The following is a 15,483-nucleotide window of genomic DNA, read 5'->3' on the forward strand; positions in this document are numbered from 1 at the left end:
CTTTCTGTTGACTGTACTAGCATGGTTGGACTACCTTGGATTTCATTTCTTACTAGAATCTGATTTTTGTCAAAATTGTAGACACTGAGCTGCAGAGTATAGGGGATGTCTTTGAATTCAAAATCACAGATTTAAAGTAGGGTTTACAAAAGCACCTCACAAATTCCAGTAATATCAGTGGAATAGGCCCTTTTTGTGGTTTCAGAAGCTAACACTGGGAAACCCTTTTCTTGTCTACTTAAAGCTTCTATTAGTAGATGCTACATACCTATCTCATAGAGCTGGAAGGGACCTTGAGAGGTTAGGGAGTCCAGTCCCCTGCACTCACAACAGGACCCATCACCATCCCTGACAGATTTTTTTTTTAAATCTCTTTGCCCCAGATCCCTAAATGGCTCCCTCAAGGATTGAGCACACAACCCTGGGTTTAGCAGGCCAATGCGCAAACCACTAATGTACCACCAGGCAGTCTTAGTCAGCTTAATAGGGCGAGTCCTTTATCTTATTATTGACTTTTTTCAATTCTGCTTTGAAGGTCAGAGATCATGATGCTGTTGGATTGAAATATGGTTTTATGCAGGGGCATTTCTAATGTATTTATTTATTTACTTTAAAATTTGTGCTTCACATTTTGTCCTGGTTTTGTAACATTTTCACTTAAAGCTGTTTTTGTATATTAATTACTGACTGCTGAGACTTGAAAAATTTTTATGTGCTCCTTGCTATTGAGATGGTGTCAGGATTTTTTAGAAGTTAGAATAAAAAGAAATTTCCAGTAGTGGATTTGCCAAAGAACTCTGGAGTTTTAAGGTTTTTAAAAAAGCAAAATAATCCAGGCAGTAACAGTGAGCAAACTTTTACTGCGAGTGGTTTAAATTGTAGGCACCATGGATACCCATTACATTCCGGTGTTTAATAAATTTTATGCCCATAGTTTCCCTTCTCTCTCTCTCTCTCTCTTTTCTAAAACAGGAAGTCTTGTTGTCCTGGGTAAGGCTCACAAATTTAGGTTCAACCACCCAGCCGAGGCTGCTATTTTAAGACAAAGAAGATTGGTAAGCTTATATTTTTCTTTACAGAATTCCTTCATTGGTGATTAACTTCATTATTTGCTTTTTAAAGCACCTCTGAAATGTATAATGTTTCTTCATATCTGCTTATTTACTTGCCTCATTTCCTCCTTCCAACAGTCTGTAGCAACACTAAACCATTGCGGGTGGATACCAGTGCCACTTGCAGACTTGCTTTGCAAAATAAAATGTAGATCCTCTTAAATAATTTAACGTGTCCTTGTTTTCTAGTCATGACTCTCACTGGGGTTGACACAATATCACTATAGACAGAATACTGACGTGGAAAGACCAACTTAAAAAGCTGCCATAATCAATAGCAGCATTCTGAGTGATGCAGTATGGTATTATCTCACTGTTCAACATTAAATATGCTAAAAATTTTAGTTGGAGAAATTATAGAATTGATGAGTGCCTCAGTATTATTACCAGTGGCAATGTTCTTTTGTTGTATAGATCAGTTAGAAATTGAAATTAAAAATTGATAAAATGATATATTTTAATGTGGTATCCAAAAAGGGAACTCTCACTACTGCAGCATATGATTTAGGAGACAGTTTACTAAGATTTCCAAACAGATTTAGTCACTGTAAAGTCAGTGGAACAAGGACCATGTCTTTATTCTGTAGCACATATTAACAGCAGCAATAATAAATTGAAACACAACCAATTATTTCAATACACCTTCCTTCTGCTCCTGCCTTGTTTTTTTAATAGATTAGTGAGGTCTCCCCCATACTGAGCGGCAGATCTTTGGAATGGCTGGACTTGGATGGAAATTTCATTCCTTCCCCACCCTATAACTTTACTCTACTTGAAAAAGAAAGGTAAGTCTAAAAGAAGTAATCACCACAACAGAACTACCCTGAAACCAGGGTTCATTTCAAAGAGAAGTAGAATGCATCATTTCCATCTTATTTTATTTACTTGTTTAAATCTGTAACTTGTCAAATCAATCTAATAGCTTTCTTTGATAGGATAACGAACCTTGTGGATAAGGGAGAGGTGGTGGATGTGGTTTACCTAGATTTTATTAAGGCATTTGATATGGTCTTGCATGATATTCTTATCAATAAACAAGGCAAATACAACTTAGATGGTACTGCTATAAGGTGGGTGTAAAACTGGCTGGATAACTGTACTCAGAGAGTAGTTACTCATGGTTCTCAATCCTGCTGGAAAGGTATAACAAGTGGGGTTCCCCAGGGGTCTGTTTTGGGACTAGTTCTCTTCAATATTTTCATGAAAGATTTAGATATTGGCATAGAAAGTATGCTTATTACGTTTGCAGATGATACCAAGCTAGGAGGGGTTGCAACTGCTTTGGAGGATAGGGTCAAAATTCAAAATGAAATGGACAAATCGGAGAAATGGGCTGATGTAAACAGGATGAAGTTTAATAAAGACAAGTGCAAAGTGCTCCATTGGGAAGGAACAATCAGTTACACACATACAGAATGGGAAGCAACTGCCTAGGAAGGAGTATGGCCGAAAGAGATCTAGGGTTTATAACGGACCACAAGCTAAATATGAGTCAACAGTGTGATGCTGTTGCAAAAGAAGCAAACGTGATTCTGGGATGCATTAACGTGTGTTGTGAGCAAGACATGAGAAGTCATTCTTCCGCTCTACTCTGCGCTGGTTAGGCCTCAGTTGGAGTACTGTGTCCAGTTCTGGGTACCACATTTCAAGAAAGATGTAGATAAATTGGAAAGGGTCCAGAAAAGAGCAAGAAGAATGATCAAAGGACTAGAGAACCTGACCTATGAAGAAAGGCTGAAGGAATTGGGCTTGTTTAATTTGGAAAAAAAGAAGATTGAGGGGGCACATGATACCTGAAAGCCACTATCTAAAAGGGTGTCATGAGGAGGAGAGAGAAAACTTGTTCTTTTTGGCCTCTGAGGATAGAACAAGAAGCAATGGGCTTAAATGCAGCAAGGGAGGTTTGAGTTGGACATCAGGAAAAAGTTCCTGTCAGGGTGGTCAAACACTGGAATAAATTGCTTAGGGAGGTTGTGGAATCTCCATCTCTGTAGATATTTAAGAACAAGTTAGATAAATGTCTATCAGGGATGGTCTAGACCAGGCGTGTCTAACCTGTGGGCCGCATGCGGCCCCAGGCAGCTAGTAATGCGGCCCCACAAGATCGTAAACTTTTAACATTATTATGTGATTTATATACATTAACTATATTATATATTTTGTACACGGCCCAAGACCATCTTCACTCAATGCGGCCCAGGCAAGCCAAAAGGTTGGACACCCATGGTCTAGACAGTACTTGGTCCTGCCATGAGGGCAGGGGGCTGGACTCGATGACCTCTCAAGATCCCTTCCAGTCCTAGCATTCTATGATTCTATGAAATGATGAGTAGAACATCTCCAACAGGAGAAATGGAGGAAGACCCACCCCAGATGACCATATGTCCTGGTGGTCAGGGCACATACCTGGGTTATAAGACCCACGTTAAAGTCCTTACTGCAAGTCAGGCAGAGTTAGGATTGAAAAACAGGTCTCCTGCATTCCAGGTGAGTGCCCAAACTATGGGCTGTTGGGTGTCCTGGGAGACACATGCCACCATCCCCCAAAAATAACCTATCTGGTTACCCCCAGCTCTCTCTTGTACAAGGCCCAATCTGGTATGCATATTCTGAGAATACCTACTGCAGGTGGGCCTGCAGGTGAGGTGTGGGAAGTGGTCAAGTTCTAACCTCTAGCCAAGGTTTAGGCATGAGCGAGGGCACTCAACTGATTGGTGGCATTGGGACTTAATGATTTTGCGCATGTCCAAAACTGGAAACTTAGGCAGATTACCATCAAAAATTTAGTCTTCTATGGAATTTAGGAACCTCCCACTGATTTTGAGTGCCCAATTTAATGATTTTTCAGAATACTCAGCATAGGTTGGTGTATCACATATTCAGAGCACAGTTCCCACTAACTTGAGTTACTGCTGTGAGTTCTCAGCAGTTCTGCAAATCAGATTCTCCCAGGGTGTCAATTCATGTACCTAGAAGATGAGAACCGCAGTTAATGACGACAGCCAGGGAAACATTTGGTTTAAGTGATTTGCCCAGCATCCCATAGGAAGTCTATAGCATAGGTGGGGATTGAATACAATTCTTGAGAGTGTGCAACTTACTTAACCATGAAACCATCCTTTCCTTTACCCAACTCTCCTGCTTCTTTTACCACGTGCCGTCCAACTTCTGCAGCAAAGGGGTCCTACAGAGAACAGCCTCCTTTATTACATAATCTTGATTGATTCACAGGGCAGGTTTGTCATGTGCCCTGTGTGGAATAGATAGTTTGTGACTGTGTAATTAAAGACTATGATGTATGCTGAACTAATGCTGCACAGGCAACCTTAATTCTGGCATTTCATGACCTTTGAGTGCTTAACTTTGCAGCCTTCCTGTTCTTTTAATCTAATTTTGGTGTGGAATCTGAGTTATAAAAAGGATGCAGTTTGATGTACAGTCTTCCACTGCCTTATGAGGGTAATTCATTCCTGAAAAACCCCTCTTAGGGCAAATTCTCCTAAGTCAAAAACATAATTACCATTATTACATTAATTACATTATTACATTAATTCCAACATGAAAAAATTTTGTGTGTCCCTGAGCCCCAAAATTTACACCCATTTATGCTAAAACAACACCAAATCCCATTAAAATGAACACAATTACTTCAGTAGTTAACATTAGTTATCATAACATAACCTAACAAGGCATTTTCCCTTCATTAATTACTCTACAATATGGCTGTTTACCTGCTTTCGGGGAGCTGTCCCAGGTGCAGAGACAGGGCTGCGAGGGGAACAGAAATCAAAAAGTGCCTGGGAGGGGGTGCAAAGCTGGGTAGCTACCCACAGCTGCAGAAGCGGGGCCAGTGCAAGGGGGTGGGCAGAGCAGAGCAGGGCATGGGGAGGCAGCCCGGCCTAAGCACAACTTAGGTTAAGCAGGGAGGCAGAAGTGCCAGGGGCTGGCCGCACAGGGAGCTAGGCAGGCACTGGGGGCTCCCAGCTCATGAGGGCGATACCTCACTCGTACGAGGCTCCGTGGCGGAGAGGCCCCACTGGTGTCGGCAGCGGTAGGTGAGCCAGGCGCTAAATGGGACGGAACACTGCAGGAGGCGAGCGGTGCCTGAGGCACAGCTACACAGGGCGGGTGGCGGCAGCTCCCTAACTGCCTGGGGGGGTGAGCAGCAGCAGCAGGGCCAGGATGGGCTGCGCGCCCAGCATTCATGTCTCGCAGAGCGGCATGATCTACTGCCGGGACTCAGACGAGTCTACCTCCCCACACCGCGCCGCCACCCCTCTGCAAGGCCTCTTCATCAAAACCGACGCGGCCAACTCCATCCCCTTGGTGCTCGCCTACCAAAGCTGCCAGCCTCCGCCTGGCCCTGGCCTGCGCCGCCAGGAGCGCAGGGAGCTCGTGTCTGCTGGCCAGGCCGGGGCACGCTGTTGCTGCAGCACCGAAGTGGAGACCCAGACCAGCCACAGCAGTGTCAAGGTAAAGATGGGAGTGGGCCAAGGTGCCCGGGGTGGCAGCTCCGCGGATGGGCGCTGTCCTCTCCTCTCCTGGCTCCAGAGGTGGGTGCCTGCTGTGGCCAGCTGGGGGGTCCGGGAAACCACCGCCGGCTGCTGTGGAGAGATGCGCCAGGCGGGTAGCAGCTGCGGGTAGCCGTTGCCTGGAGCTGCGGCCTTTCTCCTGCTGCAGGGCAGCCGCAGCCTGCTGAGGTGCGCAAAATCCCAATTAGTTCTCCTAAATGCAAAGAAGTGTCTCATAAGCCGAAGTAGGGGTATTCAATGAAACTCCTTGTAAAATCGAATTCTCGTAACCCGAATGGGTATATCTCGGGGTATGACTGTATTTATAAGAACTAAATATAACCATTTTTCCTTATGGGAGAGCTGTCTTGCTTCAGTAACAAGCCCATGGTGACTTGTGGGGGAAAGAACAATAACTGCTTCCATAATTTACCTCAAGCACCAAGCTGTTTCTTTGCAAAAGTTCTGTTGCAATAACAAAACTGAGCATCTTTTAAGTCTTTGGAATGTTGTGTCATCTTATATTTATGAACATGAAGCATTCATCCTTACAGGTTTTGAACACTCTTTCTCTGTTACCAGCTTGCTTTTCATCATTCAACTGTGCACTGTTGTACTCACTTTCTCTCAGGATAACATTCTTAGATTCTCCTTAACTGTTTTAATTTTATACAGCAATACCTTTCTTTACAAAACACTATTTGGTATCTATTTGATTTGTGAAATGTATCATAGCAGGTCATGTAACTTAAACCTCCCTTTCCCCTGCCCCCAAAATGGAAAAAAAAATTACAAATAAGATGTTTGCTAATGCTCTACATGATTCTAGGAGACTTACTACACTATTTTCAACATAAAAAGAGATCGACACTATGTTGTAGGCTCCCAGTAATGGATGTCAGATATCTGCTCACAGAACAGATAAGATTGTATGTCACTTCTGTTTTTTTCAGTGAGTGTTTGAGTTGCCCTCATAAACCAGTTGTTTTGAACACTATTTCTGATTGATTTCTAGTTTATATAGAGACAGTAGATTTCTGTATGATGGGAATATACTATATTATACTATATACAATTATTTTTCGTTTTGCTGTGATTATCTTAAAATGCTACTCTGAAAATGAAATATTTTGGTGCCTTGCTCATTTTGATTTTATCATAATTGCTGTCTGTTACTAAGATGTTTCTTTTCCTTCCCTTGCACTAAGTGTATCTCTTATTCCAGACAAGTGGATTTGTTCATGTGATTGAAGTGTTTCCCCTAAGAGCGTCAGCACAAAGATCTATAAAATAGGGCTAAAATGGAACAGAAATGGCCTGTAGATGTGGCAGATGCCCTCTTTACAGAACAAATCACTATCACATTGTAGAAGTATATCTGAAATACAGCAATGACCGTAATATAGTTCTTCTTTTTTTCCACAGTCAAAAGCATAAAGGCCCCAAGGAGTGTAAGCATTCAGCTGAAATGAGGTAAGAGAATAGCTTGAAGTTAATATATAATAATACCCTACTTAATGAGAGTTCCTGCACAGTTCTCTAGTCTGCAAATGGATATGCCTCCTCATGTAAACTTTGGGAATTACAGATACACAAGGTTCATGAAAATTGATATTGGTGAAAATGTGCTATCTACTCTTCATATCTTCATCTGTGTTCTTGCCTCAGCCTGTTCAGATGTGGGAATTGCACTGTTTTTCTCAGGGTAATGGCATTTAAGTTCACTTTTACAATATTGTTTAGTTGCTTAATTTTCTAGATTTTCTTAGAAGTGAATATCACAAGCTAGAATTATTAGGTCTATATCAAAATTGGGCTGATTATCTGGCCTCTAACCTTTTGTTTCCCCATTGGCTGTTACGGGAGAAGGCAGGCTGGACCATGATGATCGAAGTGCATTGTGTTTTTATTTTGACTTCTTCACACAAATGTAAGAATGGTAATTTGCAGTTGAAGTACAGATGAGACCCTAGTGCTTACTGCCATGATGCTAGTCTTATTTCATATTTGCTTTTTTTTTAATTTAGTGGCTTGCTAAGCATATTAAACTCAAATCTCAAGAGAGACAAATCTAGCATTCTAATGGATCCAATCTCAAAGCTGCAGTGACCAGTTGTGGGTTTTTTAATGTTGTAAGTGCAATTTAACTAATGGATTGCAACTGACCTTGCAAAGCTGCTTCCTATCACCAGGGTTCTTTTCCAAGTCAAAATATAAGCATGAAAGTGCTGCTTTTAAGGGGATAGGGTGCTGTAAGTGAAATGCTACAGTTGGGAGGAGCTATGGAGCAATTGTTAACTAAATACCAACATTATTTCAGCTGACATAGGACTTCACAATGTCAAAAGCATTAGGATGAGTGAAATTCACACCTGTGCAAAGAATCAGCAAACATGAATCTTCTAAACCAGGCTTAAACATGACTCAGGCAGAATTCAATGATACATGAGTTGTAGGCTGGAATTCATCCATTTGGAATAGATAAATGCAAAGAACATTGTGCCGTTTTCACTTATAATTTTAATACATTTGTAAATGTCAGTCTGGTTAATTTTTCTTAGTAATTTGTTTTAGACTTTCATGTGTAACCAGGTCAACCCTGTACTTTTTGTTGTGATAAGAATAGAACATGTACAGTGAAATAATATGAAGGCTCCAGCTTTCTGACAAAAGCAGACAATTCAAATGTAATTCCAAATGTCTCTCCTTTATGTGCTGTGCCTAAATCAACAAACTTTATTCTTGTAAGTAGTCTTTACTCATGAAATGGCATTCCACTGACTTGCATGAGACTACTTGTATATGTGGGGACTGGAACATATAATTAATATTTGTAGGGTTGGTCCCTATTCCTGGTGGTTTCAGTGATCTCCAAACAGTATAGGATCTGGCATAATATCTGGTCACAGTGGGTGAATATTGGTTGAACTACCAATACAGAAGGTACAAAAGTTAAATTGTGGTGCCACTGAAGTCAGCGAGACCAGTTATGAGCTGGTAAAGGCTCCACCATTGCTGGTTGTCACAGCCCATTCAGTGAGAGCTCAGATGTCTGCGGTGGCCTTCTTAACACATGCCCTGATCCAGGACATCTGTAGAGCTGTGCTGTGGTCTTCTGTTCAAATGTTTGTGTATCGTTATGCCTTCGCTCAGCAGACCAGAAGCAATGCTGGGTTTGGCAGAGCTGTATTGCAGTCTGTGAGCTGTGAACTCTACCAACCTTCATGACTGGTGCCTAGAGTCATCTAATGTGGAATGAACATGAGCAATCACTCTATGAAGAAGAAAAGCCAATTTCTGGGAGAGGGAAGAGGAAAATTCTTAACATACAACATTAATTTCTGTAAAATTTTGCATTGATGTGTGGCGCAGAATCCCCCAGGTGTAAAGTTGTAATTTGAGCTGTTTGCTTTATTGTGGTTTGATAACATAGTCAAATCTAGCAGTTCAAATTTCTAATGGTATTTGTTAGCCAACCAACAAATAAAAGGCTCTTCAACAGGTAGAAATTATCCAACAAACTATGACCTCAACAGAGATGATGTTAGAGCTCTTGCTCCACTTAGTGCCATTATCCCATATTTATGTAAACATAAAACCTGATTCTTATCTTGTAATGGTTTAAATAAAGGGCAGTAATTCTATTACAGCCAATGGAGTTATAACAGTATAAAACTAGTATGATATCAAAATCAGGCTCAGTTAGGGGAAAAAGTAACACACCAAAAACTAGATATCAAAAGAAGCAGTATCCCAGAAATACAAGCCGAAGTTGCATTTTAATTTCTCAGAGAAATAATAATCTTCTATGTAACAGCTCCAATCTTCTTTGCCCTCAACTGCCCCCCCCACCTTTTAAAAATTACCTTTGTGTCCTTTTTTTCATCCAGTTTAAAAGACACCCTCCCCCCCCAAAAAAAAATCAAATGGCTTATTTGTAGATATTGGAAGACATTGTAATCTATGATAACATACATACTTAATTTCAATATTGTTTGTATGGGGAATTGATCTGAATACTTTCATGTGAATAATAAGTTGAGCTTCTTATTAGCTGTCTCATTAGAAGATCTCAGAGCTTTGTATTTCTGAAGTATATAAAGGATCACTTCACCCACCTTTCAAAGGATGTGCCATCTAGAATGGGATAATACAGCAGTTGAGGAACAGTGCACACCGCATTATTACATAGCACTTCAGCTCAGGAACTGAGAAATGCTGCTACATGCGGTTGAAATCACAGGGAGAAGTTGTGATTAAAATGTGATCCCAGTTGAGCTGGAATTTTTAGACACACCAATGACCTCTAGAAAGTGTGTTTTTGTGTCTTTACTTACAGGAGTCTTAGTCTGGACTAGAGGAAGGCGAAGGACTGTACATTTATTCTCCTGAAGCATTGTCTTATTGCTGGCCCCAGGGGTAGGACCTTCTTATAGGGATGCTCAGATGCATTGTTGGTATGTCACTACTGACTGAGGTTATTAAGTCTGCATATTTAGTTAGTAGAAGAAGTTGATCATACTCGTAAGAGGAGAACATAAAACAAAAGAACTTTCACACTAGTCGTTTTCCAACTTGTCAAAAACTAAGTGCCAGTCTTGCAGAATGGTGATTTCCCTTCTGTAACCTTCAGGGATTTCCCTTTGTGTGCTTGTTTTCAAAGATCACATGTGGCCATACTGCCATTTTTAATTAATTCTGTTTCTGCGTATAGTTTTGTAACCTGCAGTGTCTCAAGAGATTGGGGAAGAAGATAACACAAATGCTCGTAGTCATTTTATCACTTTTTCAAAGAGCTAGTGAACTTTAAATTCTGTGCTGTATTAGAGCAGATATGTATAGCTAGTTTCTTAGGGTGGTCCTGTGCAGTTGCTGTAGTCCTCTGCTTGCTGTATGTTATCTCAGGCTATGGTGTGTGAAAGGAGCCTTCTGATTTGGCAGATGTGGTGGGGAGGGAATATGGTAGAGAAGAACACAGATCTGTAGATGGGCTAGAAACTCTGATTTGTGGCCGCTTTTGTTGACAGACTTTGCTTTGTAAACATACCTAATGTCTTTGTTTAAAAAAAAATCAGCCTTGTTTTTTTGGTTTAAATAGTAAACATTTAACTGGAACCCCTATCAGTAGTAAGAAGGGGGGAAACTGTTTGATTTGAGTGAGGTTTGTTCTGCCGTTAAATCAGGAAAACTGTGGAGTCAAGGGACAGTATTGTTTTTCTTTTTGTTTTTGTAATACTTCTTTGCCTGCGTTTCTTGTTTTGGGCCTTAATGTTGTATTGCAAGAGGCACTGTGCTTCATTCCAGGGCTGTCGCTGCCATAGTTACTGAAAACTGCATTATGCTGTAGAAGCCGCCAGCCTCTGCATCAACCTTGGAAGTGTTTGGGAAAGAGGGGAGGGGAATTACACAATAGGACTCCAGAAAGATGACGACAAGACAGGCTAGAGAAAATATGCATCTGCAGCAGGTTCATTTAGCGTGCCTAATGTAAACTTTGTGGATGGAATGGTGAGATGAAACACAGCCCAGCTTTGTTGTTACAATATGAAGATTTTCTCAATAATTTTTTACATTTAGGTTAAGGTTGGTATCTTTATTTTTCTGTCTGCTTACTCTAAATAGTTTTAAATGTTTACTTGGAGGATAATAAACTGCTAATATTTCTGTTATGCATGGTAAACCTGGGGGAGGGCATTTTTGTGTCCATTTCTACAGAGGGAAAATGCTGACCTTAATTCTTAGCTTGCTTTTGTGACATGCTGTGTACCACTTAATTGCTGGTCTTGTCTAGATGGTTTTCTGTTTTAGAGAGAGCTGCTCAGCTCTGCAGGATTTAAATGGCTTGCCTCATGCTTGTCCTGATGTTCAATCATTTTATTTCCTTTTAGTACCGGGGTGTGTGTGTGTGTGTGTTTGGGAGTGAAGAGATGCAAGCAAAAGAGGGAACTGATCCCTGCTTGAAGTACATAGATTTGGAATAGCTGAAACAAGATGAAATCTTACTGGTGTGTCTGCTCCAGGGTGTGTTTCTGTGGGCCAATGAAATAACCACGTGTATGTATTTCAGAATGTGTTAATGGTTTTTCTGGTAACATAAGATGATCTTCTTTTTATTTAATCATTTAAATGTATTCTTAAACATATTAATTGGACTTTGAATTTCTGCTTGGAAAATGCAACTACCACCATATGCTGTAATTTTATTTTCTTGTTTGGCTATTGCACTTCTTTTATAACGTCACTTTATACTATCATTTTCACAACCCAGTGAGGATAATTTGGGGTGACCGTATAGTACTCAGAAAAGTAAAAGGGAAATAATTTGTATTGATATAATTACTTGTACTACTGAATGTGGAGTGACATAGCTGAATCTTGAATCCAAGCAAATGCCATTATCCTCAAGATCACTAGCCTCATTGCCAGTGGAGAAAAATACTCCATGTGCTATCTTGTACCTGTATTGCAATGTAAGTGGCAATCTGTGAATTTTCATTATCTTTCTTCCTCCTCAGAGAAACTGTTGTCCAGCTATGAATATGTAAAGGCTTGTTGGTGCTCAGTCCCAGCCAGTGCATGGTTACTCAGGGCTTTCTTCATTGCCATGTTTGATTTTTATTTCACACTACTAAAATAGAAATAGAAGCCAGAAACACTGAAGAAAATTATAACTAGTATGTGTGCCTTGCTCTTTTAGTAAGACAGTATTCTCTTCCTCTGTTATAGTAGCAGAGCCATAGCTATTTGTCCATTTAGTGAAAACATAGGACTATAACAGTATGGTAATTGTAGTTATGGTGTTTTCTAAGTGTTACAAAGCATTATTGAATGTAGTGGGATATGGGTATACTTCTGTGTACTGTATCTTTAAGGAACATAGTCCTAGTATAGAGCTTTCGTTTGCGTATGTAGGTTTGGCTAGCATTGCCCTGCTGAATGTGCAAATTCAAAACGGTTAACATTGGGGAGGATCACTAGTTTCATGCCAGTTCGGCAAATAAAAATACTAGTGCTACTGGTACTGAAGCTGCTGGAGGTAACAAGAGCAAGCAAAAGATGAGTTGTTTGATACTAATTATTGCAGTTTTTTGTTTATTGTTTTTTACTGCAACTGAAAAATTTGTCAAAAGCACCTCAGTCTCCCCATCTGTAAAATGAAAATATTTACCCCCTTCTGGAAGGTACCTTGATATCCTACGATCAAAATGCAATGTGTGACTGTTACTGTATTATCTTTGTGCTTTTTGACTTGTAAACATGTTGAGATCTCTGACTTGGGTAGCTTGTGTTAATGATGTTTTGCAGTTCATATGCAGAAAACTATAGCTAAGAAGAGTTAACTGAATAGTTTGTTAAATAGTGGGTTTGGTGGAAGACATAGTTTTGGCCTTTAGAGCATAGCTGTAGCATGAGAATTATTTATCTGAGTAAATATTACCTAAATCTGCATTTTTGGCCATATTTGCAACTTTGTATGGAATGTTTTTTTCCCCCGTTAGTAGTGATTATATGCTCATAGATCAACTGCCCTACTAATACTTAGCACTTACATAACTCCATGAGTTCAGTGTGCTTTTCTAAGTGTTCCTTAGTCTTCCCAACATCTTGTGAATGAAAATATTTTCCTTTTACAGATGGGCCTAGGGATATTAATTGATTTACCCAAGGTGACAGAGAGAGTCACTGGCAGAGATGTACCATACTCCAGGTGTCCTAACTTCAACATCTCTGTATCCTACTTTTAAAATGAGCAAAATTAGTAAGCCAATAAATAAAGTAGAACCCTGTTTAACCCATCCTCCCTTAACCGGCTTTACTGGTACGTTTTCTGAAAAACCAGGTCTAGAAATGGGCACCCTTTCCTATGGCTGCTAGATGGCGCTGCAGCTTCACATTTTCTGGTTTATCCAGCGTTCTGATGATCTGATCGGGCCCCTGTGCCCATTTAGACTGAATAAACGGGGTTCTCCTTTACTTTAAAATCCTAAATCATTATCAGAATGAATGTGCAGACTTAACTTACTGGAACTATGATGGTTGCTTTTATTTGTATTGTGGTAGTATCTAAAGACCTCAGTTGAGATCAGGTCCCTGTTGTTCTAGACTATGTACAAAAATAAGAGTCAGTCTTTGCCCCCAAAGAGCTTTTGATGTAAGTAGATAGGATACAAAATGTGAGAAGGGAAGTAGAGACACCACGAGGTGGCATGACTTACCCAGAATTATGGCAAGTCAGTAACTGACAAACCCATGTCTTCTGAGTTCCAATCTGGTGCTTTCCTGTAGACCCACAGAGTCCAATATGTTCGCCGCTTGCTGCATGTGGCGAACAGGACACTGGGGTGTGGCAATTCAGGGCTCTGGAGCTGCATGTCTCTCTTGGAGCCTTAAAACCCAGCTCCTCAGAGCCACACACATGACTTGCCACCTGCCCGTGCATGCACCCCACCACTTGGTGGGACAACCACATGGTAGCAGTGGCAGCAGCAGCTTCTGCAGCTCTGGCCCTGGCGCAGCTCCTGTGGCTTTGGCAGCTCTGGTCCCAGTGGGCCCTGGCGCTGCTCACGCGCCCACAGCCCTAGCTGCTCAAGCGCCCACAACTCCTGCAGCTCCAGCTTCTTGCATGGCCACGGATGCTCTGGCCCTGGCACGGCCCCTACAGCTTCAGCAGCAGCGGCTCTGAGTTGCTGGCACTCAGTTTGTGTTGGGTGTGTGTATGGCTCTAGGGGACAGGGAGGGCATTCAGATAGAATGGGGACAGGGGCTGGGGGTACCTGGCTCTAGGGAAGGGTATGGGAGCGGAGAGGAAAGGCATTTGGTTAAAGTCTAGGGAGACTGAGGGTGCCTGGGCTCTGGAGGAGGGCATTTAATTGTGGGGGGAGGGGAACCTTGGTGAATGTGGAAGGACAACACCCACAATTGTGGCAATTCTTTAATTACATTGAACACCACTGCTCAAAACTAGGATTTGGACTTTGTTTAAAAAGCAGTTTCTTTCACTGACCTGCCTGGTCTTGAGTTCTGAGTTATATGCCCTGAGTTGCTGAAACACACCCCCCTAAATCAGAAGATGGCTCTAGCAGCCAGCCAGTTAGAGTGGCATGTGGGGCCGCAGCAGGTAGGGAGCCTTCCCAAGGGTCCCACTGGGCCTCTGGCTGGGAGCCACCAATGGTAAGCATCTCTTGGCCAGAGTCTGCACGTGGCACGCTACTCCCTCACCTGCCCCACGTCACAGCCCACCCCTGCACCCAACCCTCTGCACCACAATTCCAGGTCAGAGTCCTTCTGTACCCAGATCCTCTCCCTCAGCCCACACCTCTTCCTGCATCCCAGTCCCCTGTCCAAACCTCCTTCCTATACCCAGACTCCATCCCTGATGTCGCACCCCTCTGTTAGTATCCTAGAGAACTGAGGCTCCTGACCTCTTACAAATTCTTGCACCCCAGTATAGAAGAAGTGGTCAGAGCAGGGAATTTGGTGACAAGATCTGGGCTCTTTTAATGACTGACTGTGTGACCTTGGGTTACTCACTTACTTTCTCTACGTCTCAGGGTGGCTTTTTAGCCAGTTTATTAAAAATAAATAACTAAATAAAAGGGATAGTAACAACATGCCATTTTTGCAAAGCACTTTGGAGTCTTCAGATGAAAGGTACACAATGTACCAAGTATATTTACATATTTAAAATAAAAGTTTTTCCTTTGAGGATGACCTTAAAAATGATCAGGGGCAATATTTAAAACTTCCTGTGATAGAATTTTGTTTTACCATGAGAAATGTAATATGTGGTAGATTTTACTGTTTTAGATGGGATGGTGACATGTTGTGACATCACGTACGCAACTACCTTAGCATCATCT

At 41.5% G+C, this 15,483-nt stretch overlaps 1 protein-coding gene across 2 annotated transcripts in view; it reads left to right on the forward strand.

Moving 5' to 3' along the window:
* The window catches only part of STARD9 (StAR related lipid transfer domain containing 9), a 163,600-nt gene that overhangs the window by 106,334 nt on the left and 41,783 nt on the right, over positions 1-15,483 (forward strand). For both annotated transcript variants that reach the window (XR_012645953.1, XM_074997077.1), the window contains exons 19-21: positions 973-1,055; positions 1,788-1,897; positions 7,049-7,096. Coding sequence is in view for 1 of the 2 variants with exons in the window: in XM_074997077.1 (XP_074853178.1) it covers positions 973-1,055; positions 1,788-1,897; positions 7,049-7,096 (241 nt within the window). In the remaining variant the exon portion in view is untranslated. The remainder of the gene's footprint in view (positions 1-972; positions 1,056-1,787; positions 1,898-7,048; positions 7,097-15,483) is intronic.

Source organism: Carettochelys insculpta, chromosome 6 (genome assembly GCF_033958435.1).
Source record: "Carettochelys insculpta isolate YL-2023 chromosome 6, ASM3395843v1, whole genome shotgun sequence".
NCBI classification, from domain to species: Eukaryota; Metazoa; Chordata; order Testudines; family Carettochelyidae; genus Carettochelys; species Carettochelys insculpta.